Raw genomic sequence first — 26,926 nt, 5'->3', positions numbered from 1 at the left:
TTTATCGCCGCTATCGATTTATTGGACGTATACGTGCCAGCTCGAGCGGTGCTCGCGCGTCCGTCCGCTCGCTCGCTCGCGTTTTCGCTCCGCCCGAATGAAAAACGTTCCTTTTATAAATATTGCCTCGAGCACGACACCATTGAAATCGGCGCGATTTTATCATACCTTCCCGTTTATCGAGCACGGAGACCCAGGGAGAAGCTGAAGAGAAAAGAAGAAGAGCACGAGAGGAGCGCAGGGAGCATTATTATCTTCCCTTACGCGTTTCCGTAATCGACCGAAAAGGGACCCACGCAATCTCGTCGAAACACCGGACCCATTGCACACTACCAGCCGCGGAATCCTGCTCTTCACCCTTCTATGCACCTCATCCCTTTACCCGAGAGAACCCGAGGAAGCTGTTTTATGGCGAGTTACTCGACGCGTAAACCGATTAGCCGCGAATTACGCGCGCCCGATATTTTCGAGTGTTCCGCGAGATGTTCCGGGAGGATTCGCGAGCGGTGTTTCATTTTTAACAATAAAAAGACCGAGGTGAGAGAGAAGGAGAGAGAGAGAGCATTTTTGCAAAATATTCTCGCAAATATTTGCAGGCTGTCCCGGGAGCGTTCCCGTTCTCATCACGTCGCTAGCTAAGAGGCATTTGCATTCGATTTTCGCGAGGTCTGCTCGCTCGCCGAGGGAGAAACGACGACGACGACGATGGGGAGGGCGGCACAAGGGTTAAATATTTTTATCATCGATCGATGCGACAAGTCGAATGCGACAATGCCGATGGCTATTATAAAAGCGCGTGCACGCTCGCGCTACCCTCTCGCCCCCGCCACCCTTTCACCCCCGGCTGCCCCTCGTTAGCTCGTGTCGCTACACATATAATTAGACGGACGGGAAAAGGATTAATCGACGGGTATGTGTGCGGGACATTTCAGATTAAAATTGCCTGTCGTTCAACGTGATTGACGGCCGTCGAAATTACGTTAATTAAATCATCAAAGGGGCCGTAAAAGAGCACGCCAGAACCGTCCGGTCTTAAATTGCGCGAGGCCTTAATAGACCGACAAATTTTTCATTAAAACAATTCTGTTAGTTGCTCTTTTGATACGCAAATGCCACGAGAGAGAGAGAGAGAGAGAGAGAGAGGCAGGAAAAAAGGGAGTTTTTTAAATACAAAGCACTCCGTTAGCCGAAGCCAAACTGGAGAACCGGAAAAACCGCTCCTACGATTCGACTGTGATGCTTCGAAATTTTAATTAAAAAACAATTATACGTCGAATAATTTGCAAAGTTACCGGTAACGTTTCGTAGAAATTCTCTACGCATCCACGGAGAGGAAAATATGCATCGGGAATATTCGAGCTGGCCGATTGCGATTCCGCGAAGAGCGCCGGATTTTCCATCGCGTATCACCGTCGTGTAAATGTCACCGATATGTTAAACGGCAGGCCATCGTTCATCTCGGAGTGTTTTATCGCCGAAAGCTCCCATCCTTCAAACGTCAAAACGGAAATCGTTCGCGAAATACAGCCGCAACGCCGGAAACGGTCTCTATTTTTCTTCTTTTTTTCGGTCTCTCCCTACGCCTTTCTTTTCCGATTGTCGATGCGGTCGCGCATTTCCGCGGGAAGAGAGCATCCGGTGGAAACGCGGTGTCGCCGCATTCTAATTAAAGCGCCCCTCTAAGACCCTAATTAAAAATAATAATTTTTTTCGTCCTTTCGCACAATCTCTGCCGCTTCGGCGAGCTTGCCTCTCGTTAGAAGCGCGTTTTTAATAAGTCTCCCTCCGCCGCACCCTCCCCGCTTTCCTCCTTCTCAATAGCAAAGTGAAGAAAAAGGGAAAAAAGACACGTTTTGAGAACGCTGCAAGGCGCGCGTGCAAGCCAGTCCTATTAAAACTTTATGCGCACATATGGGGTATGTTTTCTTTCCCCAGGGTCAATAGAAAATTACAATTTCTCGCTCTTGTCTCTCTTCTCTCTCTCGCTCTCTCTCTTCTCTTCTGTATGGAGACACGTGGAGGAGCAGACAGCGATCAGCTCTTTCCTTTTCCAGCGCTCCACGAAAGAAAATATTGCTGCGTCGATGGCTCGCGATGCGTTATCTTACGTTTGAGATGTATCATTTGATACACGTACATAGAACCCTCTCCTCCGGTCGCCCCCGGGGCTTCTCCGCGACTCATACTCTTAACGATGAGGTATCGGTTGCCGATGCTCCGCCTCCCATTATCGAATCGTGCCGCCTACGCCGGAAATTCCGATACTTTCTTGTATAAATACGCGCCCATATGCAAACACACACATATATATATATATATATATGTATATATATATGTATTATATGTATATGTATATTAAAAAATAACAGCGAGGAAAAAAACACAAAGAGCTCCCGAGAGAGGCGAGCGCGCAAAAAAATCCAAGTTTGCACATGGATATTCAATCCCCCCCCCTCCCCCCTCCCGACATGGGGTACCGATAAAAATTATTTTTCACTTTGCATTTGCCTTGCATATTTTGTTTGTTACGTGAAATTTCGTTAATCTCGAATATTCAGCGCTGCGCAGATTGCGAAATTGAATTCCCGTTTCTCTCTCGTTCGTTCGCGTTTTTACATGCCGCTCGCTTAAATAACACGCGCGCGGTGTTTGTGAAAAATCGCCATCGAGTGAATAGCGAGTCTCGAGTAACGGTGTCAGAGCAATCGAACGTCTCGAGGAGACCGGCCTCGCCGACTCTTACTTTCGCGGGCTTTTCCACATCGTGCTCCCGATCAAATATCACCCCCTCGGTTCCCGGCTCGCGGCTCGATGTCTGCGCGAGTATTTACAGGTGGGACAGGCGAGGGAGGAAGACGCGGGTGAAAGAGAGAGGAGAATTCCCCACTCGTAGTCTGAATGGAAATTCAACAAGTGTCGAGACGAGGGCTCGAGGGAACGGCTCGAGCTTCCGCCGTAACTTTCCATGCAGGCGGGTGGTATTAGTCGCGGCCATGCGCCGCGGAAAAGGGGTAAAGCTAACACGAGAGAATTAACCGGCAGGTACTGACGCTCCACGCCGATACGACGTTGCCCGCCCGTGTACGCGCGGCAGCGCGAACCCCGCAATTTGTCTTAATAATTATGAACCACGAGGCATCGCCTTCGCTCTTCGCGCGCGGCGTATAATTATCGCGCGTAATTACGACGTGAGCTCGCGCGCGCGCGGAAGCCTTTTAAGTTAATTGAGCAAAGATTGCTTGCCCGGTGTGCAGCGTTTAATTTCGTTGCAAGAGAGGCAACACGAGACCGCGCGCATTCGGTTGGCGGTTCGGAATTCCGCTCGATTTTTCGCTTCGAGATGCGATGTGAGAAACGGCCTCTCTCCTTCGAAAGCCACCCTGTACGTAGCTGCCTGTCGGCGATGTCTGGAAATGTATTAGGGGTGTGATTTAGTTTTGAGGGTTTTTTTTCTCAAAAACGCATGTATTTAAATATGATAATGAATGAATACCTTAATCAAAATATTTTCCTTCCTTTTCTATAACTTTTTCCCATCTTTCTGGCAAGAGATCGATTCCACCACGATAAAATCACTCTTCTTTTCAGTTGATCCATTCGTCGACGAATTTTCGCACTTCTTCCAAATTATCAAAGTGTGTATCCTCTAAAGCGTGTTGCATCCACCGGAACAAATAATAATCGCATGGAGCAATGTCCGGAGAACACGCGGGGTGCGGTAAGACTTCCCATTCAAGCTCTAATAGTGTTTCTTTCACTGATAACGCAACGTGAGGTCGAGCCTTGTCACGAAGAAGAATCACTTTCCGTCGTTTACTCGCAATTGGTGCTCGTTTTTCGTCCAATGCTTGCTTCAACTTGTACAATTGGTGTCGATAACGATCAGCCGTGACAGTCTCATGCGGATTTAACAGCTCATAGTACACTATCCCACCAAATACAGAGCATCACTTTTCAACCGTCAATATTGCGTCTCGGAGTGGATGTTGACGGTTCGCCTGGATCCACCCATGATTTTCTGCGTTTCGGATTATCCAAATAGATCCACTTTTCATCCCCAGTAACAATCCGAGACAAAAGACTCTTCTTTTTTTGCCTGGCGATCAACGAAATGCAAATGTTCAAATGGCACTTTCCGATAATTCATGTCGAACCCATTTCCCTTCTTTCTGAATTTTTCCCATTTCATGTAACTGTTGTACGATCAACATTTAATGCTCTGGCAAGTTCTGAAGTGGATTCTGTTGGATTTTCGTGCAATAATGCTTGCAAATCTGCATTTTCAAGCTTTCTTGGTTGTCCCGAGCGTTCTTTGTCCTTCACATCAGTATCAGCACTTTTAAAGCGTCTAAACCAGTATTCACACGTCTTAATTGATGGGGCAGAATCACCATAAGTTTCCACAAGAATTCTATAACCGTCAGCCGCAGTTTTCTTTTGATTAAAAAACAAAAGCAACGCATGTCGAAAATGCTGTTTCGGAAGTTGCATTTTTACGATGATATAAACACGATTGCTATAACGCTACTAAATGTGATGGATAATGTCAAGACTGTAAGAAACAACAGTTATCGGAAAGAGCTATTGGAACAAACTGACACTACAGCCATCTGTTGCAAAACCCTCAAAACTAAATCACACCCCTAATATGTACACGTTTAACGATTTTGGATATTTCACGCTTTCGTGATGTTTATCTCAATAAATTCTCACCTGCGAATTTTCGTTCGCTTTTTCCGCGCGTCGCTCTCGGGTAAATCGCGGCTGGGTTGGGGGTTCACTCCGAGCCGGGCTCGGAGTTTTACGGAGCGCGATTTCACGGTAATCAAGCACGTTTGCGACGGGCGATACCTCCGGGTCAACCTTCCGCGGCGGATCGATTCGACTTACCTGAAATCCTCCAGCCGTGCCTGGAAAGCCTCCTTGCTCACCACGTCGTACGTCTGCGTCTTGCTCTCGTCTCTCGGCACGGACACCAGCGGCCACGTGCTCATATTGTGGAGATCCTGGTCGGTTATGGCGAATCTCTGCGTCAGGTTCGACCTGCGGTTCCACAAAGTGGATTAGAAGCAGAGAGAAAGAAACAGTTGATCGGGGGATTAAATCTCCGAGGTGTGTCAACGAGAACTTACACCGCACGAGCGCGTGAAAGTAAACGCAAGAAGAGGGTGGGACAGACGATGAAAATTTCAAGCAGCGAATTTGGAATCTGCTAACCGCTTCATAAGGAAGATACTCGTCTTCGTTATACTCGTCGAGATTAATCGAGATGAAATTTGTCGAGGGTCGTCGATAAAAATATCGCGTTTGGTCCCTTGATCGATTCGAGCGGAGCTCTCCACGGAGTAATCGCTGCGGATACCGTTCCGGTATTCCGCGAGACGTTTGCCTTGCGTCTTGAAATCAGAGGAGCTATTCGTTCTCATCACGCGAAATGCGAAATGGAAGGAAGGCGCGCTGGATCGGGGCGGAAACGCATTTCGCCGACGGGGCACGATCGCGCGACCGGATCAGCGGGAATTTAAAAGCGCACCGGCGAGATGATAATTGCACCTCGAGTCCTTCAGCAAGGGCGTAGGCGAAAGAGGAGCTGGGAATTAAATTAAAAGGGGATTCCAGCGCGTTGTTGCGTCGCAGAGTCAACGGGGCGGGTCGAACTTGTTGGAATCCGCGAGCGTGAAGTCGCAGGGGAGGGAAGTCGATTCGGGAGACACGTGCCTGAGAGTGTTGCCGTTGGTGTAGATGAAGAAGGCCACCTCCGATCTCTCCAGCTGCATCCTAGTGACCATCTTGCCCAGGTCCGTGGCTATCGTCACCTGCAAACGATCGTCAACCATCAGGACCATGCATATCCATCGCGAAAAGCAGAAAATCTTCAGAGAAATGCAAAGCATCATACAATACTTTGACCATCAGCCTGCAAATGTGCGCGATAAAGTCGCGCAACGGTCCGACGACTGTTTCCTAGCTCTCAGCTGAATATTCCTGAAGCTCCTGCGAGCAAGACGAAGCTCTCGAGTTGCTCTCGTCGGGATAATGGACCGGTGTCGTCCATCGAAACTTCCGTTCTGGGACAGGACTAACTGTGAGGCACGGAAGAAGTGGACAGGCCTGAGTGCATCGAATGGCTGCTCCAAGCCTCGAGTGCCTAAATGGCTGTTGCTCCAGGATCCCGTGATCGTACTACACGTCTCCCGTTTCCCGCGTTTACTCGACGCGGATGCGCTCCGCAGACTCGTCGATTCGCGATCTTCGCCTCTTCGCAGATCACTAACGACGCGGATCTCCGATTCCATAAGTTGATTTGATAGGATTGGTGGGATCCAGTCGCTCATCCGACGCGCGTCGCTCGCGCGCGTCTCCGGGTCCGGAAATCGTCGGTCGTGCGAATCCGCACGTAACGTGAGCTTCTGGATTTTCTCATTCCACGGATCGTCGCGTTGACGGCGCTCGTGTATCGCAGATTGCCTCTGATACTCCTGTCGCCCGTCACGGCGACCGACGCTGCAGCGTCGTTTAACTGAATTTTCCCTCGGCCATTAAGGAATCCCGTCGATCTAAGGACGCGCGTGGCCTTGTTTTCATTTCAGTCCACCGGCAATCGCGGCGGCAATTAATATTGCATTAATGACGCCGGTGATAAGATCGCTTTACGATTCCCGCCCCCGACGTCCGCGACGATGATTACTTTGCTTCATGGAACCTTCGATCTTCTGACAGAAGATCTCCTTTCCCTGAATCTCCAAGTCTTCATTTTATATTACAAATATTTATCTTTGCATAAAGCTGTTGTATCACACGTTCCTCTACAAGTTTCCGGTCTTCGGAAATGATCTTTCCTCCGCAGTTTGATCGTCATAAATATGAGTTTTATATATTTATACAGGGTGTCCCGGGTTTTAACCGACAAACTGCGGGAGCATATTCTACTAGTGGAAATAAGAAAAAATTCTTATATCGAGTTTGCTTAGAAATGCTTTATTACAAAGTTATAAGCCAATATTGAAAAGAAATATGAGATAAGTAACAACGGATTTTTTCACAAAAATAAAAATTATCTACGCAATGATTTAGTGACGCATTTCAAAATGTTGTCCTTGCACATCGATACAAGCTAGACATCGACGTAGTACAGAATTTGTTACAGTACGACATTCCTGAAAATTTTGTTGCATCTCAGTAACTGAATTAGTAATTCGTTGCTTTAAATCTATTTGGTACTCTCCTGTTAGGAAATCTACGTTGATACTCTCGTACGGCAGCTCGTGCATTTCCGTCACAGAATCCGCACACGAAATGAATATCGGTGTATTCCTCATTTGAAGACACTTTTGGCATTCTGATAGTAATTGCTAGTTGACACGACGATTGAAATCTAACAGCTACTGTTGTGAAAGTAACAATCATACTGAATCGTTTCAACATAGTCAACATGAATACATGTAAATACACATAAACATCTTCGACCTTCCAAATTCTACACTATGTTCCGTTGTTACTTATCTGATATTTCTTTTCAATATTGGTTTATAACTTTGTAATAAAGCATTTCTAAGCAAACTCGATATAAGAATTTTTTCTTATTTCCACTAGTAGAATATGCTCCCGCAGTTTGTCGGTTAAAACCCGGGACACCCTGTATATTTGTAGAGAAGAATCCCCTATTATGAGATATGCTCCTAATATGAGATAATGGGGTTTCTGCTAAACTAGTGAGCACCATCTGTTAGTTCCACCATGAACTTATTACTCTTGGTGTAAAATGTATTTAGTGAAAAATTCATTGTTCGTTATTGCGTTTAGCCTTTGCAAGAAAAGATTTGTGAAATTGTGAACATGTCAAAGGAACTTGAGGTAAGTCTTTAAACCTTGTTTATTATATAATAAGGAAATGGTTGGCAATAAATTCAGTATGCAATGATAGAGTAGAATCGTAGTAACAGGAAAATACGCAATTTGTTGAATTGCTTAATTGTAGAGGTTAGATTTCATGATCGCGGAACCGCTAGGCGTGTGGCTCGTATAATGAGATATTCAGGGTACTCTTAATATGAGATAATTATTGCTCGAATATGAAGATTATGTAGTGTAATAAAAAGAAAGAAAATACTACTTAAGGTTAAAGAAAAGTTAATACGGATTTATATTACGAAGTTTTGTGTATTTAATTTTTATAGAATCTGACTATGGAGGTTAGATACGAGGAAGCGTCGACAGTGGAATCGTGAAGATTTGGCGAAGGCTGTGGCAGCAGTATTTTTATAAAACTATCTAATAAAGTTTTTTAATTGCAATACTGATGTATTTTGCACTTTTAACACCGATTTCTCGAGGTATCTTATATTAGGAGCACACTTTCTCGATCCTGCGTAAAGCTCTTTTTTCAAATTTTTTTAATTTTCAGAAAGAATAATATTTAAATTAGATTTTTCATTTCACCAACCTAAAGCTTATTAAATTCTCTTCAAGATAACGTATTACATTTTTAAATTCTGCCTATAGATTTCCTTACATTCGGCAAAATCGATATGGTATCTCATAATCGGGGACTTTCCTCTATGCCTAAGAACTAATTCGTTCTACGTAGATTCGTTCGATAATAATAAGCTGAATTGCAAAAAATCGTTGTTACGAAAGTTTAAAAACCGTCGATAGTTTGTCGGTTGATGGTGGTGCAAATGGAAAAAATAAAATTTCCACATTATAGGGAGGGTGTGTCGGAGAGAGTGCATCGAAACACCCGGCCGGTCGGTCTACACGAGCGAGAACGAGCGCAAACATACGTACGTCCGACAATGGCATCCATTCTTTCGACGGTGGTCAAACAAGCAACCCGAGATCGAAGACCGTTGTAGCTGCAGCTAACGCGCCCCCGCCGCGATGAATTTCGATTTGATCCACCCTTACGCTCCCAGGGGGTAATGCGTAATGCTCCTCGTAGATGGGGCGATTAGGCAGAGCGTGGAAATTTTCTCTCGCCACGACGGCGGGAGAGAGAGAGAGAGAAAGATAGAGATAATTTACGTTCAAGACGATAGCACGCGCGATAATGTCAAACTCGGGCCGAATTGAATTAAATCGAAATCGAGTTAAGTTTTTAATAAAACTAAGTTAAATTTAATAAAACCGGCGGGTGAGGTAATCGAGACACCCTCAACGTACCATCTCAAATTCAGGCTGAGGGATGAACGTCATCCCTCGCGGGGGATACTATATTACAGACAAAACGAAGGACTCTCGCGATACTCACGAATAAGAAGAGACGCCCGTAAATGGAAAATTGGCCATTTTACATCCGAGCAAAGAGATCAGGCGATCCGCGATCAGGCTTAAACGCCAGTTACGTCACTATCCCTCCCGTCAGCCTTTTCTTATTTTATTTCATCATCCCTCGTCACGCGCTCCTCCTCGTGGCTCTTCTCGAAGTGGCGAAAGGGCGATGATGGCGATGTGCATACGCGAGTCAATAATCCGAACGTGCATGCGAGGATAAAATAAAAATAGCCGGCTCGTGTTGCGCGCGCGAGAGAGAACGAAAAAGACAGAGAGAGAGAGACAACGCTATAACGTAATTTCTCTTGCTGGACGGTCGCCGATCGGAAATCGAATCGCGCGTTCCCGGTGCGATCTCCATCCGACGTTTTCATTAACAATGGCCCCCGGCCTCGCGGAAGGGAAATCGGTCACCACCCCATGGTCGTTCGCGTCTTTGTGATGTCCGGCCTCCACGCCACTCCGGAGGGTTTGCCTCCATCCTTCGATCCTTCGGATGTTGCGATCGAAAGGGATGACCTCGGGGAAAAGGTTGTTCGCGATCTCTCGACCGCGAGCGAGCGGATACGCAACGAGGCGCGCGTGCGGAACGTTACTCTCGCCATTATTTATTATATTTGCCGTAAGATATATATCGGATTTCTTCAATATCGGACAATATCCGATGCAACATCGTCGGGCCTCGATAAAATGATAAAACTTTTGTTCGCGTTCCCCGTGCGGCCGCGGCGGACCGATCACTCGTGGCAATCGTTCTCGCAGTATCCTCGTCCTCGTCATCATTTCTCATATATTATTTTTATATTATTTCGCGTATATTATTTCTGGCGAGGGCTGCAAATCGAGACGACCACCGGGGAAATTAATCAAGCACGCGGTTCAAGTGGTGGAAACGCCGCGATTATGACGCGACGCGACGTTCATGGACGTGAAAGCGCGTAGGTGCGGTGTATTTGCTCATCCTCTCGTTACCCTCAAACGAACCGCCGCCGCCACGACCGTCGCCGATCGATCACCGGTGAATTATCAGCCGACCCTAAGAGCCTAATTGCGCTCTTTGCATAATTATCCGGGCGCAACGCAGGCGTGCGTGTGTGTAACTTTTACAGCCGTTACGGCCATCGAGTTGGATCGTAAAACCGAAGTTTCCGCAGTGGAAGCTTATTTATGGGTGCCGGAACTCACCTGCGACTCAATGTCGGCCACTTCCTGGCGGTAGATCAGGATGTCGTGGAGGGTGTTGGCGGTCTGCACGATCAGGGCGAGGATCGGTATGAACGGCAGCACCAGCATCTGCAGCAGCTGAATCCTGCGGCCACGACGGTGAGCCGGATCGGTCGCGCGGGCCCAGCACGTCTTCTTCCGGCTCGTCTTGGCCGCCGAGACATCGTCCGAGGAGAGACTCCTCACGGAACTCACTTCCGCCACGCAGGAGCCGTTGCGTGGCGACATGCTGAGGACATTGCCGTGATAATGAGTCAACCGTTGATCCTTTGACAGTGTCATAAAATTGCGAGATTGTTGTCGGGATCATCTTTACGAGTCATGGGTTGTCTTAAAGGTTGCGACTCGTAAGGGAGGTCAAATGGAGGGGCTGGTTATTTATTTTGAAGTGCATGCGATGAGAAATGATGGCGAGGACATACTGCATCTTACTGAATGTTTGAAAATGAAAAAGCTAGAGAATAAATGGCAATGATGGACGCTGAAGAAGCAAAAGCTGAGGAAGAGAAACGGAATCATGCAGGACAGCTTGCAACGCTATTTAATATTTTGGAACGACTGCCACGGAGAATCAAATAGTCTTCAAGATACAAGGTCCAACGAAACCTTGAAGTTTAAGGGGGGAGCCTGCTTTAGAACGCTGAAAATAAGGTATAATTTTACGAATTTTTTTGGAGAAACTATACAGCGGATCATTATAAAACTTTGATGAATTTATTAGTACATGTTTAAAGATAAAAAAAATTATTTTTTGATTTGAATATATCGCTTGTAGAGGTCGTCCTGGAGAAATCTTAGTGCAGCCGCGTCGCCGGCATTGCAAATTGCTGAGCATTCTCCTGCCTCCAAATTTCGTCTAAACTGAAAAATTGAAATATGTTCTCGTTATTTATGAATTCCCATCGTCGATGAACCAAAGAGAGAAGAAAAAAGTTGAAAAGTGCCAAAATGGTGGAGCTTAGAACACAAAAGTACGATTTTTAGGCAAAGTTTTTGAACTTTTTCATGCAAAAATAATTGTTTAACTTAATGTTTTTATGAATATTAAAGGTTCATCGACGATGGGAATTCATAAATAACGAGAAAATATTTCAATTTTTCAGTTTGGATGAAATTTGGAGGCAGGAGAATGCTCACCAATTTACAATGCCGGCTGCACTAAGATGCCTCCAGGACGACCTCTACAGGCGATATATTCAAATCAAAAAATAATTTTTTTATCTTTAAACATGTACTAATAAATTCATCAAAGTTTTATAATGATCCGCTGTATAGTTTCTCCAAAAAAATTCGTAAAATTATACCTTATTTTCAACGTTCTAAAGCAGGCTCCCCCCTTAAAGCGAGGTCTAGTTTACCCCCGAGAAGCTTTCCGAATTTGGTGAAATCGAGAATATTCAGGATGCCCAAGAGTTTAACAGTTTAGGATTCCATTGCGAGAAAGTCCCGCTGGAAATCGTCTATTCAATCCCAAAAAAATATATTTTCTCTTTTTCCTCTCTCTCTCTCTCTCTCTCTCTCTCTCTCCGCATAAGTTCAACGATCCAATGTAGAGATTCAACGATGCGAATACGGGGACATAATCGTTGTATAATTGGGACTCAGGATCCGCGTGGAATTCGATTAAAAATCCATTATCAACTCGATTGTGCCGCGGTGGATTGTCCGGCGAGAGGCGAGCTTTTATTTCCGACTTGTCGGGATTGCGTTACGTCACCTCGCGTGTCCACGGGCTCTCGCAATCGTGATAATAATGACAAGCCGGCGGATAACAAGCCGGCCACCCCGCGGGTCTCTGTAATTAAACGCGAGACGGTTTTTTTTACAGTCGACTGCGCCGCGAGAAGAAAGGGAAACCACCCACGTTCGCAGCTCTGCAATTGCAACCTTGCTTGATAGGCGTAACGCGAGCCCGATGACAGAGAGCATCGCGTATCTCATCTCGTTTTTCTCTTTCATGTGCTTTTCTTTTTTTTTAATAACTACAAAGCGACGCTCTCGGGAGTTTGCTCGGGACTTTTGGATCTTCTTGTCTTTCTTTCTTTCTTTTTATCAAATTCTAAAGAAAATCAAGCGGGCAATTTCTAACGCCATGTATTAAAAGAAACGGGAATCCATCTTATCAGAAATTAGCTCGCGCTTTCGCGACGGCCCGCGCGATCCGAATGAAATCTCTCTCGGAATAACGAGGGTGAAAAGAGACAATCTTTTTACCTTTGCTCGCGTTCCCGGTGTTTCTCGACGAAAGTTTTTAACGAGTAACTTTGCGCGATTGTTCCATTGTCAAACGAAGACGCCCCGTGCCTCGACGCCGGCGCGGTGGTGCAACAAACGCAGCAACTAGAATTCCCATCGCGGCGAAAGTTCCCCCACGAGGTAAAGTAAAGGGACTGCATTCACGGCTGCGTTCTGTTTCATCTCCCTCATCTCGTTATCTCTCGAATTCACGGGGAGACAGAGCACGGAGGGATGGAAGGAGAGTGAGAGAGAGAGAGAGAAATAGATAGAAATAGATAGAGTTAAGCGATCGCAACGAGCGAGTTCCTCGACTTCGTTGAGGGTCTTTGATGCTGGTCTCGAGATCGTCCGAAGTCAAAAGCGGCTATCGAGAGCGGCATCGCTCGTCTGAATAGCGCCTGATTGTGCACGGGCCTACACATCCACGGAACAGAAAAATTAATAACTCACCGATCGCCCTTTTCCCCACCCTTATCAGCAGAGAAAACTGTGTCGTCGCCTCGTGCGTTTTGAAGTCACGACGCAAAATCCGCGACGCGACGTCCAATTCCACCGCGAAGCGGAAACGCAGGCGCCCCCAAAAGCGCCCAAATGTAATTGAAGGGCGCACTTGCGGTCCTTCAATCGCAACGGGAGAATTTTCTTTGACGAACTTTGAGAAGCAGAATTTCTAATCCAAGAAGAAGAGCTCCTCGAGAGTAATGAAGCCTCGGAGATTCCTTTAGACTCGTTGACCCCTCCCTCCCTTCCTCCACCCCGTTTTCCCGGGACGGAGTTGCAGGATATCGCGCGTTTGCGAATTCCGAGTTCTACAAGGGTCTAAGGAAACCGCCGGCTTGATGATCCTGTCCCGCGGCCCAGGCTCACAAGGGCCACAAGGGCGACGGGGTGCACCCGGCGTGCATCCGTTTTCCTGGCCTTTGCCTGGCTGCGTGGCAACACGGTAATAAACTGGCACGACAACAAGGCCGATGCATAATCTAATGGCGCGTCGCCGCTGTCACTCGCCACTATAAGGGCGAGCACCCTGCGAGCCGGTTAATTGCAGCGCAGCGCGCCTTCGTTGTCATCTACCCCGCGTCGCGTCGTGCTGCATTGCGTTAGCGATGATGTCGTGCTGCCGTATCGGGAAATCGAGTCACTCCTGCCGGCTCCATCGAGCTGAATTAATTAAATCTCCGCCAATTTCCCGGGGCGCGCCCCGCCAACATCCCCCGGACGTACGCGGATTTCTCCGTAAGGGAGGAATTTCTCTACGCGAAGCTACGCTCGGTCTCTCGCGTACCCTCCGTCTTCTTGGAAGTCGGCACACGACATCCCCATTGTTCACCCCATTGTTGATTGTCTCGCAATCTGTCGTCTGCTTTAATAATTGAAAGCAGGAATTATTTCCTCCGTGCAGTCAGCCGTATGAAATACTAAGAGTGAACCGGGGGGTCAAAGTTATTACCCGGGGCCGTCCTGATAAAAGTTTCAAAACTGATTTACCGAGCACCGAGTAGGTGCGTCTGGGGGCTGACGGGGGGGTAGACTACGCGATAAATGTGTCTCGAGTTTCGCGCCGGTGAAACCCCTGGAACGTCGCGGCGATGCCGAGCGGGATCGCGTTCCTGCAGCTAATAAGTCGGGCAATGGGGAATTGGAGGATTCGGGGGTAGGTGGAGGATGCAGGGGGTGGATGCAAATACCGGGGGGAATCGGGAGACGAGAGCGCCCCTCCAGTTTTCCATCCTCGTTTCCGGGAACAATCCGCGTCTCTATCGGTGGCTTCCGCTCGTCTCGCGACATTTTGATCTCGGGTCGACGAGCTCGCTCGATATTCGGGGATGCGGGGGCAGGAGGAAGAAGGATCGCGTTTGTCCTCCACCCCGGTGAGTGAAAAATCGAGCCGGAAGTAGACCACAAATTGATCGGACACGCGAACTTTCCGGACACCGGGTGCACGCGTGATAATCTGGGGCAAACGTCGACGGGAATGAAATTCGACGCTGAAGAGAACGCAACGGTGGAATGCGACGCGATGCGATTACAAAGCGAGCGCTCCTGATGATTCTCTTTTTTCCCGCTCTCATTTGAATATGTATTCTCATCGTGTACTTTTAATTCAATTAAATCGTACACTGTCCGTTCAGCTGAAGCGGAGATTCGTACATACATACATAGGTACGCCGCGCTGTAAATGCAATTATTAATAAATAACACTCAATGGACGCGCATTTACATGCGAAAAAATTCAGATGAATCGCATCGCAGAGAATTCGAGAGGCGATTCGTATACCATCCTCTAAAGTCACCAAGTATTCGCTTTTATTTCATTTATAATGTTACATTCGCGCGTGGCGAAACTCGTGACGATCGGTTCGCGTAGGTTTGCAACCCTCGATTGCGTCGTAAAAGGAAAGCCGTTCGCGCCAATCTCGTGAACGAGCGTGCGGTTTAAGCTGTTTGTCATACTAAAGCTACGATGCACAAAGCTGCGCAAAATCTTAGAAAGCCAGAGCCAGCGAGCCATCTTTCATCTACGAGCTCTTTGAGCAATCTGATCTCCGATAAAAATGTACGAACGAATTCGTCGATTGTCTGCATTAATTATTAGGAGCGTGATTTAGTTTTGAGGGTTTTGCAACAGATGGCTGTAGTGTCAGTTTGTTCCAATCGCTGTTTCCGATAACTGTTGTTTCTTACAGTCTTGACATTATTCATGACATTTAGTAGCATTATAGCAATAGATGCAATAACAGTCGTGTTTATATCATCGTAAAAATGCAACTTCCGAAACAGCATTTTCGACATGCGTTGCTTTTGTTTTTTAATCAAAAGAAAACTGCGGCTGACGGTTATAGAATTCTTGTGGAAACTTATGGTGATTCTGCCCCATCAATTAAGACGTGTGAATACTGGTTTAGACGCTTTAAAAGTGCTGATACTGATGTGAAGGACAAAGAACGCTCGGGACAACCAAGAAAGCTTGAAAATGCAGATTTCCAAGCATTATTGCACGACAATCCAACAGAATCCACTTCAGAACTTGCCAGAGCATTAAATGTTGATCGTACAACAGTTACATGAAATGGGAAAAATTCAGAAAGAAGGGAAATGGGTTCGACATCAATTATCGGAAAGTGCCATTTGAACATTTGCATTTCGTTGATCGCCAGGCAAAAAAAGAAGAGTCTTTTGTCTCGGATTGTTACTGGGGATGAAAAGTGGATCTATTTGGATAATCCGAAACGCAGAAAATCATGGGTGGATCCAGGCGAACCGTCAACATCCACTCCGAGACGCAATATTGACGGTTGAAAAGTAATGCTCTGTATTTGGTGGGATAGTGTACTATGAGCTGTTAAATCCGCATGAGACTGTCACGGCTGATCGTTATCGACACCAATTGTACAAGTTGAAGCAAGCATTGGACGAAAAACGAGCACCAATTGCGAGTAAACGACGGAAAGTGATTCTTCTTCGTGACAAGGCTCGACCTCACGTTGCGTTATCAGTGAAAGAAACACTATTAGAGCTTGAATGGGAAGTCTTACCGCACCCCGCGTATTCTCCGGACATTGCTCCATGCGATTATTATTTGTTCCGGTGGATGCAACACGCTTTAGAGGATACACACTTTGATAATTTGGAAGAAGTGCGAAAATTCGTCGACGAATGGATCAACTGAAAAGAAGAGTGATTTTATCGTGGTGGAATCGATCTCTTGCCAGAAAGATGGGAAAAAGTTATAGAAAAGGAAGGAAAATATTTTGATTAAGGTATTCATTCATTATCATATTAAATACATGCGTTTTTGAGCAAAAAAAACCCTCAAAACTAAATCACACCCCTAATATCTTCGTCCCTCATTCTCTCGTGAACCGCGAGATCAAAGTATTATACCAATCGCGCACGGATTAAATAAGAATAATCACGGTTCAATATCCCAAGAAGTTCTCAGATTCGCAACGTAGAAACTTGAAGAAACTTGGAGAACTTCTCTGGGGAGAAAAGTAGACGAAAGCTGGCGCACTCTCGTATAATCTCGCTTCAAATCTCGTTAGTTTAGCAACACATTCGCGGCGGATGAAGCACGCATTCATCAATCGTGCGAATCGTCGCGACATGCGTGACGCGGTTGCTCCAGCAGACGCCTTCGAACGAGATACTCACTGCACACAGCGAATAACCAACGTGCATCCATCTGCAAGCCTGGACCAAGCTGGTGAGAAGCTCCACTAAGTCCACTAGGAGGAAGCAGCGGAGAAGCTCGGCGATTAAAGCTGAAGGCCGGCATGGCGAACACCCCGGGTCGTAGGTCACGGGGAAAAGCGGGGTACAGTCAACGGCGAAATCCGGATTTGTCCTCACGACATCTTTCTGCCTCTCTTTTCCTTTCTTTCATGGAGTCGAGCCGCGCGATCGCTCTCACCGCTCGGCGACGAGAGGGTTGCTGACGATGATGATGATGACCCGCCGCACGGCCCCCGCTTTTCCTCCGACGTGTCGCGTCCGTTACACGTGCGGGCACGTTTCCGGAAAGGAAGTGTACTCACTCGTTTTGTATGGTGAGCATAACTGCAGGCCGCAGCGGCGACGTCCGCCCTCGCCTCTCGCTTCTCGTTCTCTCGCGCGATTCGATCCGAAACCCGTGATCGGGGCCTGAATGGCACGGGCGCAGCCTCGGGGGCCTATTATCTCATAGAGATGACGGTGGTGGTGGTGGTGTCGGCAGTCGCTGCTCGGCCTGTCCATTCAGCCGCGACATAAAGGTGCACGCGGGTGGTAGGGGCCACCATAAAAACCTCTCTCAATGGCCACGACCGCTGGCGAAATTAACGCGACGATGCCTGCGATCGCGATAGTGCGGGAGTGCTGGCCGAGCGCGATCGAAGCGGCGACTTCGCGCCACTGAATCGCGAGAGGGGTGCCGTTCAAGCTGTCGAGCTGCGTCCGGTGTCAACCCCTCACTCGCTGGCGTTTGAACAGCAGTGTGTTATATGACTATATATTATTATACATGTTCTCTATATTAAATGTTTAGCAAATTGTTTCTTTAAACTTAAGGCTTCAGGCAGTTTGATGATAAAATGGAATTTAACGGCAGATTCTGGGATGAAACGAAGAGTGAAAATCGGTTGAATGCGACCTCCGGATGAATGCGAGGGGTGCTTTAGATTAGACACGTTTCAATTCTCACGAGAAATAGGAGAAATTGGAAATCCCGATATGAACTTGAGACAGCCGCGTCACTAATCAGATGTACGAAGAGGCTGCTAAACGTAGGTTGCACTTTGCTCGGAATCGGCACGTTGACACCGGCCAGTCCCTGCCAAGTGTTTCACTACATGACGGGAACCAGGAACTCACTGGCGCATGTCAGTTAATTAATTGCTCGGCCAATCGGCCCATCTCGCGCAATATCGATACCGTGTGCGCTAGGGTTGCGTGTTAGGATCCAATTAGCGACTGGACTCACGACTGCCGAGCAAACGTTGACGAAATTCCGCGTACGATCGGACGCAGCTGACGAAAACGCGACTCGCAAATTGAACGCGAATCCGCTGAAACGTGGATTAATAAATATTTCATCGCTCGATCGCAATTGCAAAAGTACATCCGCAACGAAGCGACGCACGTCGATTGACAAATTTGATTGAATCAAAATTGGCAAAGATCTATAAAAAAAAGTGTATTAATAAAAAATAACTTCAACCCTCCTACAGAATTAAAAAATCCCACTTTTGCGAGGCCGATGTGTCTACCCCGACTCTTCCGAAGCCAGCAATCGCAATTACTCTCCTGCTTAGGGGTAAGAAAAGATACCACTGTTCCTGCCATCTGCACCATCACGAAATTGATGGTTGTTCCAGTTTCGGAGTCTCGATACATGTCGATAAAATTATGTCGATGAGAGCTGAAACGTTTCTGCGCCGTGTAGCGCTCGGCAGACGCGCATAATCGTATCGGGACTTACGGGAAAAACGACTAAACTTTTATGAGAGAGCGGATACTGTTCCACGCGATCAGAGATGCAAACACCGTGCGTTGCTAAGCTGATCTCACCCCCTGCATTTTGTTTCCTCGACGCGCGTCGATTGAACAAACGCAGGTCGAAACCGCCGTCGTTGAGAGAGAAAAAGAGAGAAGCTAATTAGCTTCTAACTAATTAAATTAAATTAATCGAATCGAAACGCTATTACTCGGTTTCGTTTTTGAAAGATTCTCTGATGACGATACGATTCTGTCCCACGTGTCAGAATGATCGACTCGAATTTTTCGGAGTTGCGGCGCGCGCCGGGCATTAATCTTACGCCGCTGGTAATCCACCCCTTCGATGATGATGAAACGCAGACGGACGCGGACAAATGTTTCCGGCATGTACACGCGACTTGTTGACATTCGCGTCGTTTTACCGATGATAGCCATGGCATCGATGGCTCGCTCGACGATCGAATGGTTCTGACGTTATCACTTCTGCTCCGTCAGGCTCCGGCAGTGCGCGCGCGCGCGACACGCAGATGATAACGACGTCATAATATATCGATAACGAAAATAACGGCGGCGCAAGGTCGCTCGTTGCAAAATGGAAATCGGCCGAGGGGTGGATCCGCGAGGGAGGGTGGATCCGCCGAAGGCTAATTAGCGACCGGGTTAATGGCGCAACATGTGCGCATTTCCTAAAATTATACAGATGGAAAACGAACGGATACGCATGTGGGACAGAGGCACAAACGAGGGGGTGAAATTGAAGATTAAAATCGTTTTCGATAATCGAGAGATTGGTGGTTAATATTTTTGAAAGTGACTCGCGGCAGGGAGGTAGCGTTCACAGTCCCGCTCTGCTTTAACCGCTATTAATTCCGCGATTAATTCTGATTGTTAATACTGCGCTAATGCTGTTTCAATCTGGAATATTAGCGGAGCACTTCCCTCGGCAACCGCTCTCATTTGTCAAACTAGAGTTCACCCTGTCGGGTGCGTGCGCGCGTTCATCAGCTGAGATGTCCGACCAACTTGTCTGACCAACGAGTTACCACCTAACGTTTTACCAAGCCTGACAACGACGGACGAGGCATAAATTACTACGCGTTTGCGTCTCGGCATCGTGTACTACCGGGAGGCAGCCAAGCGAAACTCAATTATGATCCCGAAGGACGAGATGGGTGCACGCAGCATCCATCTTCCCATACTCTCGGCTATCGACAATCACAGTTAACTACTGTCCAATTAACCGGTTGTTCTCCCCATCATAGCGTTAACTCTGAGAAAAGTTGACACGGTTGTTGTTTATTCTCTTTCCGAATCTCGCAATTAATTTTTAAGAAGTTCGCATCGCGATCAGCAACTCCATTCGTAGACATCTCAACAAGTCTTCCCACTCGAGCCACAATTTGAAGACTTGACTTAAGCAAACTTTATGTAAAGTTAACTGTAAAGTGCAACTCGTGAGACATCGTTTTCGGTTTCATACGCGACTTGCAAAATCCGATTTGCGGAGCTCGTTTTCCTCGATTACGACGATATCAAGTCCCACGTGCGGAGCTGCTTGGGCGCGGAGACTTAGTTAAGCAGTTAGTTGAACGACGTTGACACGAGCAGCCTCTGAAAGGTCCTCTCCTCCTCGCGAGCCTCGTAATAGCGCTCTTAATAGCGTGCGTTACGCTCGTCAGCGCGAATCAAGCCGGGGCCTTTCACGACCGCAAACTTCCGCGATCGCGAGCACCGAAAAGGCAGAGCGCTGTCTCCGAACAATGCAACGTCTCGTCGCGGTGCCCCGATTTTCCGATATCCGACGCATTCCCGAATTTCCGTCGCGATCAGCTGCAACAGCGAGGGAGATCGCAATTGCAATTTATGTTGTGATAACGTTACCTCGAAACCGAAAGGCCGTACGCGATTTTATCACGCGATTTATGAATCAATAAAAAAAAGGAATCCGTAACTTCTTCTATTGGGTTGGCCAAAAAGTAATTGCGTTTTTTTTTATATAAATAAAAGGCGAATTTTTCATGGGAAACAAAAACTTTATTAAACAATATATTGTCCATTTTGTTTGATTATCTTTTGCCATTTTTCAGGCAACTTCATGATTCCGCGCTCAAAAAAGTTCTTATCTTTTTCAGCAAAAAGCAATTCCAACAACGATTTCATATCCTCGTCAGCAGTAAAGGTTTTACCATTCAAGGCGTTTTGCAAAGAACGAAACAAATGGTAATCTGATGGTGCCAGGTCTGGCGAATATGGTGGATGTGGTAACACGTCCCATCCAAGCTGCAACAATTTTTCACGAGTGACCAAACTTGTACGTGGTCTAGCGTTATCATGGTGAAACACAACACCTTTGCGATTCACCAATTCTCGACGTTTCTGTTTGATGGCATCGTTTAATTTATCCAGTTGACGACAGTATACGTCTGAATTAATGGTTTGATTCCTTGCAAGCAGCTCAAAATACACAATACCTTTAAAGTCCCACCAGACTGACAGCATAATCTTTCTTTGGTGAATATCTGCTTTTCAAGTGCTTTCAGCAGGTTCATCACGCTTGCTCCACCATCTTTTTCGTTTGACGTTGTTGTAGACGATCGATTTTTCGTCGCCTGTTATCATGCGTTTCAAAAATGGATCATTTTCCTCACGTTTCAAAAGAGAATCGCAGATGTCAGTACGCTTAGTGAGATGAATTTCTTTGAGCTCATGTGGTACCCAAATATCGAGCTTACTAATGTATCCAAGTCGTTTGAAATGGTTTTCAACACTCGATTTCGATATGTTAAGATTCTCGGCAATCTCTCGTGTCGTTAAACGCCGATTCGAATCGATCAGTGCCTTTATTTTGTCATCATCAATTTCGATTGGCCTTCCTGAGCGTGGTGCATCTTTCACATTAAAATCTGCAGATCGAAATTTAGTAAACGAATTTTGACACTGCCGCAGTTTTAAAGCATCTTCGCCATATACATGACATAACTTTTTATGAGCTTGCACAGCGTTTTTCCCTTTTCGGAAGTAATAAAAGAAAATATGACGAAAATGTTCTTTTTGATTTTCCATTTTGAAATCGACGGCAAACAAACAATTGTTAACGAAATCGTGTATTTTCTTTTTGTAAAACAAGCTTGAACTGTGAGTTGTTAACCTACATAATGAATTTGCGGTTTAGAATGAAGTTAGTTACATTTCAAGTCATGTATGTCCATCTATTGGAAAAAAACGCAATTACTTTTTGGCCAACCCAATATTTTATAATAATTCATTTTATAATTTTATAATAAAATTACATACGTTGCGCCTCTCGTAATAATTGTTAGTCCACAATTTCCCTATTACATTCCGTAATATCGCATCCGACTGCGGTGCCTGAAAGGACGCGCGGATGCATCGGGTTCTCTCGATATCGCAATAGACAACGCGCGTTTCCGAGCGACGACGGCACTCAACAGAGAGAACCCGTCGCGTTTGTAACGCACAAAGGACGCACCGCGTCACCGAGTTCGCGTTACGCGCGCCAAAAGTGTCCCGCGGCGAGTCCATCACGTATGATGGTACCATCGTGTTCGCGTCGTTCACCGAGATCGTTCATCCAGGCTTGCAAAACTGGGGTTGCCGCTCGGACCGGTGGTGCGCGTGAAATTTCGGGAAATGTGACACCAGAGCAACGCGATGCTCTCGGCTGCTCGCGGTGAGTTTCGGGGGGTCGAATGCTGATCACGCGTGGATCATTGGTGGGCTGGTGGAAACGCATCGTGCAGAGGGTACATCCAGGGGATGATCCCGGCCGTCGCGATGGGGTGGCGCGCGTCGGAGGGATCGTCTCGCGCGACGACCCGTTAATAAAGAAAATTGCTCTTACGCGTGTATGACAATCGAGAAGTACGAGCGGCACGTGGTCGAGGCCTCTTTGTCCTCCCTCAGCTTGTCCGTCTCTTTGTCGCTGCCCTCGCTGCGTGTCGTTCCTCCTCTCCCTATTTTGTACCTCTGGCCCCAGAGAGAGAGCACTTAAGCCAGAAAACTCAATTTTTCACCAGGCGAACTCGTCTAGCGCTTATCTAATCGTTTAACAACCACATATAACTCTCAACGAAATATAAATTCGGTAAACCGAATTGCATCCGCGTTGGATTCTTTCGCACAGCTAGAGCATGCATCGAGACTAATCGAATTAATCGGAGGAACTGCAGCGGGAGTGTTCGAATTTCACTCTACATCGCTTCCTCCGACACGCGTTTCCAAAAGATAATTTAAAAAAGAGAAAAAAAATTAAACGATTTACAACAATTTAAAAGATAAAAAACAAAACGTGTGTATGTGTGCGTGAGTGTGTCTGTGTGTGATTTGATGCGTTTCAGAAAGGGTAACTCCCGAGAGAACCTCGTCAGCTCTTCAGAAAACGCAGAGCGACGTTGTTAACGCAACCGGAAAGGGACAATTATAGTCACTTTAATCCACCGCTGCCCCCGCATCAGCGCGAGGTGCTGAAGTCGATTTCTTCACGACTCGCAAATGCGTGCTTCCGCGAAAAAAAAGAGATTTAAGGTAAAAAGTGTCAAGACCTCTGACATTTTTCGACGCGCGCCGCCCTTTCTGAAACTAAAACTTTCATAACTTGACAAGGCTATTTACTTGCTGACGATAAAACGCTGTAAGCGCTTTCTCTCTGGGATCGACGATATGAACTCCCTCTTGGTCTACCTCCCCTTGGTCGCCCGCCTTCTCTCGTCGTTCTCACCCTCTTTGTCTCGCTTATGCGAACCGAGCGCGACCGCGTTGTTACACGCGAGCCGATGCAGCCGTCGCCGTCGCAGCAAACAGGTGTTCCCGCGTGGAATGCGCGACCGCATACTGACGTCGCGACGCCAACACGCGGTGGCGGCTCCGTCCCTCCCCGTCGAAGGCTCCCCGTTGCAAATCCCGACCTCCCTCCGGCGCGCGCGCTCGCAACCCCGAGAGAGCGTCGGAGCGTCAAACGCCGGATCGCGGTCTGGTCCTGTTGTTGTTGTTGTTGTTGCAATAAATCTTAAATTAGAGCCACGTTTTGCAATTTGCTCTCGAGCGCGCCAATGTGCAGGTCGCGTGCAGGTATTTTTAGTGCCCGCTTGTTGTTACACAGATTGTTTCGTGTTGCAAAACAATCTTGCTGCAGGAGATTTTTTATTTTCCACCCCCGTCTCTCGTGCCGCGCCCTGAATTTCGCAGCGTGGTGAAACCACGCTCTAAATACAGCGCATTTGACATGATCGTTGCACGCGCGAATGCGGATTTGATTGCTTATTGATTGTTTATTATATTATTATTAATTATTGATTATTCTGGTATAATAATACGTCGCCCCGATGCTGTTAGTACGGACCGCCCGTACCGCCTGTAGGTATAACGTAGGCGCCGATGCATTCAAATCGCGCTCTCGCGTGATGGTATTCACAAGTGCACGTGCACGTACACCTGGCGCTTTTAAAAAATTGCAAAAATTACGAAAAAACGATGCCGATGGCTGCAAACATGGGGCGACATTTTTATCAGTTTTGACAAAACTTGACATGCTCCGAATGTACTGTGCGGTCCATTTAGTGCTACAAATCCTTCAGAACTATGCTCTGTCTCTTTTCTTCTTTCAAATAAAAGAAGGAAAGAAGGCATTTTGAGGCACTTGGAGCATCAACTGACCGCAGCTATAGGCTGCAGTCTAGTTGGCACTGCGAATGCTACGAAACACTTTCCATCCTTCTTTTTATTTGAAAGAAGAAGAAGGACTAACTAGACTACAGCTATAGTCACTTGTTTACTTACAGTTATCACATGCCGGTTGTGTCCAGGCACGTGATCTATTGGCTCTCTTTAATTGTTCGCGAATTTGAAGTATTAAATAAATAAAGTATTCAATAAATTATTTAATGCAAAAAGTACGTATCTCTGGAATGTCGCAAGCAAATTGGAATGCGAGTGCTCCGAAATAGCTTATGCATTCGACTGTACGCAGGAGGAAATTGCTCGATAACGAAACCGTTGCATCATTTTTCTACCGAGACATCGATAGCGTGATGTTGTGCAACGAACGTAACGTCTTGCCATTTTTAAAATAATTTTTACGTCTCTTTTCATCACTGTACATATTCTCCTGGGCGTTCATGTTACAAGTGAAGTAAAAGAAATTTTTCGAACGTCTGTTTAGTGGCAAAACAGGAAGTGAGTTACTGCTATTAATATATATACATCTAATAAATATTCTTTGTTTACTGAACTGGGTCTCTCGATACATATTCATCCTATCTTACAACTAGTTATGAAAGAAGGTGGGGTCGCTGATTAGATAAGACTATCAGAAATATATAGCTCGATGTGTGCAGCTCCTCGCCGCACCACTTACTGATCAAGACTGCCACTTTCACCGTCTGAAACTAGTCTAGTCTGCTTGGCTTGAAAGATGGATCCAGGGAATAGACAGAATGTGCAGCCTCTAGAGCCGTCCAAGCTCAGCATCAAGTCCAGGCCGCTGTACCAGCCGTCCCTTGAAGAGCTGGTCGACGGTAATTACGAGATTTACACTGCTATCGTGGCTGAAAACCATGACAGAAAATTAACGTGATCTTTCATGTGCCATACGACGACAGTTCTGGAAGAAGGGTTGCGTGCGAACTTCGTGGAGGTGACCATCGGGATCACCGACTGCCCCAACTTCAATGAACAGCCCTACAATTTCCATCGAGAAGGTAAATGAAAAGCGGAATGTCCAGACCTGAAGCTCTCCTGAATCTTGCACTTTTCACTCCTGAGCTCGTTCTTCCAGGGCTGTGCGGTAACCCGATTGTCTTCGACATCGGTGATCCGGCGTACCTCCTGCCCAGCGCTCAGAGAGACAAGTTCTACGACGTCAAGTCGCTGCTGCGTCACTTGAACTACAATACTACTGACTGCCTCGTGATCGGCGCGGGGGCTGGACCATGGCCGCGTACTGGCTGCAACTGCGAGGTACGTATCTCCCGTAGCAAAACTGTTTGCCATTCACCTGGTGAATCGGGAGGCCTCAACGTTGGTGACGCAACTGTGTCTGCTGCAGCTCATCATGAAGATGCACCTGTCGCCGCGGCAAGAAGTGGAGAACGCGACACGTTACGCGTTCGTGGGCAAGACTCCCAATGAGGAGTGCGTTTTGCACCAAGTACCCGTGAACGAGGATGAGACGACGTTCGCGTTGCTGGGGAACCTGTACGTATGCGAAGGCAGGCCGGGCCAAGTGATCGGGGTGCGCGCGAAGAAGCGCACCGGCAACCTGGACTTCATAGCGTGCATGCAGAAGGCACTGGGGAGCCGGTATAAGGATAAGCTCGTTGGTAGGTCTGCCGTGGCTGTAGCGTAGGATCAACTGCAGCGCAGAAAGCGATGACTGTCAAATGTCTTAGGTATGGGCGGCACGTTCGTGATGAGGAACGGGAAGATAAAGCAACACGTGATGCGGGACTTCTCAAAGACTCCGTTGAACAGCGAGGCCGAGCTGAACAACTGGTTACGCTTCTACGAAATGGAAACGCCTCTGACTGCAGTTGGCACCTTCGTCAGCGCTGAAACGGTAAACGATTCTGTGACGTGGCAAAGAACGAATAATTTCGAGTTGACATAAGACCTGACCTTGCTTAATTCTGCATTTTGCTGTGTCATTTATCAAGAAAAAAAAGTACCTGACATTAAAGTCAAATAATTGAAGAATAATCGAGTTATGGAAAACTTGCAGAGATTTCAAACTCAATGGTTTAAGGAATCACTGCAAATTGTTTAAGATCTTTTGATTGAGTTCTGACTGATTTATCGACTTACTTGTTGATTCTGTTTCAGGACCTAGACCTCAGAGTCCAGCATTTCCATAGCGCTTCTGATGAGAACAAACTGGGTGGACACTATCATATCGATACCACGCCGGATACCATTGAATACGAAGGCTACTTCAACGTGGCAACTATAATCCATCGCGTTGATCAGCCTGCGAACAAATTACAATTTGGGAAAGATTAATTAATATAAGTATGTCGAATTGTTACTGTTGATATCTTGAAATTTTATCAAGTTATTATATAAACTGACTAACAAACTTAATGAGAGCAACAAAAGATACGTCAGACATATTTTGTTATAATTTATGTACACAATATGATAGAGAAAGAGAAAGAGAGAGATTTTACTATAATGTTATTGCGTATTTGAAAAATGTTTTTAT

General features: G+C 46.7%; 2 protein-coding genes across 4 annotated transcripts in view; one reads left to right on the top strand and one right to left on the bottom strand.

The window, feature by feature from the left end:
* LOC105281942 overlaps window positions 1-23,600 on the bottom strand; it is a 38,001-nt gene extending 14,401 nt beyond the window's left edge. The window contains exons 1-5 of the mRNA XM_026974462.1: window positions 23,344-23,600; window positions 22,574-22,718; window positions 10,459-10,726; window positions 5,719-5,816; window positions 4,891-5,043 (exon numbers count right to left, since the gene is read on the bottom strand). Coding sequence (XP_026830263.1) covers window positions 4,891-5,043; window positions 5,719-5,816; window positions 10,459-10,726; window positions 22,574-22,718; window position 23,344 — 665 coding nt within the window. The 5' untranslated portion in view covers window positions 23,345-23,600. The remainder of the gene's footprint in view (window positions 1-4,890; window positions 5,044-5,718; window positions 5,817-10,458; window positions 10,727-22,573; window positions 22,719-23,343) is intronic.
* LOC105281943 (ester hydrolase C11orf54 homolog) lies at window positions 22,264-26,867 on the top strand. Of its 3 annotated transcripts, none has more exons than XM_011343537.3 (7): window positions 22,264-22,402; window positions 25,065-25,244; window positions 25,329-25,427; window positions 25,505-25,686; window positions 25,775-26,048; window positions 26,118-26,284; window positions 26,548-26,867. In XM_011343537.3, the coding sequence occupies exons 2-7, from the start codon at window positions 25,142-25,144 to the stop codon at window positions 26,722-26,724; spliced, it is 1,002 nt and encodes a 333-aa protein (XP_011341839.2). In that variant the 5' UTR covers window positions 22,264-22,402; window positions 25,065-25,141; the 3' UTR covers window positions 26,725-26,867. The 3 variants fall into 3 exon arrangements, with proteins under 3 accessions (XP_011341839.2, XP_011341837.2, XP_011341836.2); XM_011343535.3 differs by lacking the exon at window positions 22,264-22,402 and adding an exon at window positions 24,452-24,903; XM_011343534.3 differs by lacking the exon at window positions 22,264-22,402 and adding an exon at window positions 24,452-24,903 and having other exon boundaries at window positions 24,999-25,244.
* The last annotated feature ends 59 nt before the right edge of the window (window positions 26,868-26,926 follow it).

This window comes from Ooceraea biroi, chromosome 12 (assembly GCF_003672135.1).
Source record: "Ooceraea biroi isolate clonal line C1 chromosome 12, Obir_v5.4, whole genome shotgun sequence".
Classification (NCBI taxonomy): Eukaryota; Metazoa; Arthropoda; class Insecta; order Hymenoptera; family Formicidae; genus Ooceraea; species Ooceraea biroi.
The sequence above is the reverse complement of the archived record's forward strand: the minus strand, read 5'-3'. Positions and strand labels throughout refer to the sequence as shown.

Coding starts and splice junctions, on each gene's coding strand:
- LOC105281943 (XM_011343537.3), top strand. CDS start 25,142: ATGGATCCAGGGAATAGACAGAATGTGCAGCCTCTAGAGCCGTCCAAG. Junction 25,245..25,328: donor CCTTGAAGAGCTGGTCGACG/GTAATTACGAGA, acceptor ATACGACGACAG/TTCTGGAAGAAGGGTTGCGT. Junction 25,428..25,504: donor CTACAATTTCCATCGAGAAG/GTAAATGAAAAG, acceptor TCGTTCTTCCAG/GGCTGTGCGGTAACCCGATT.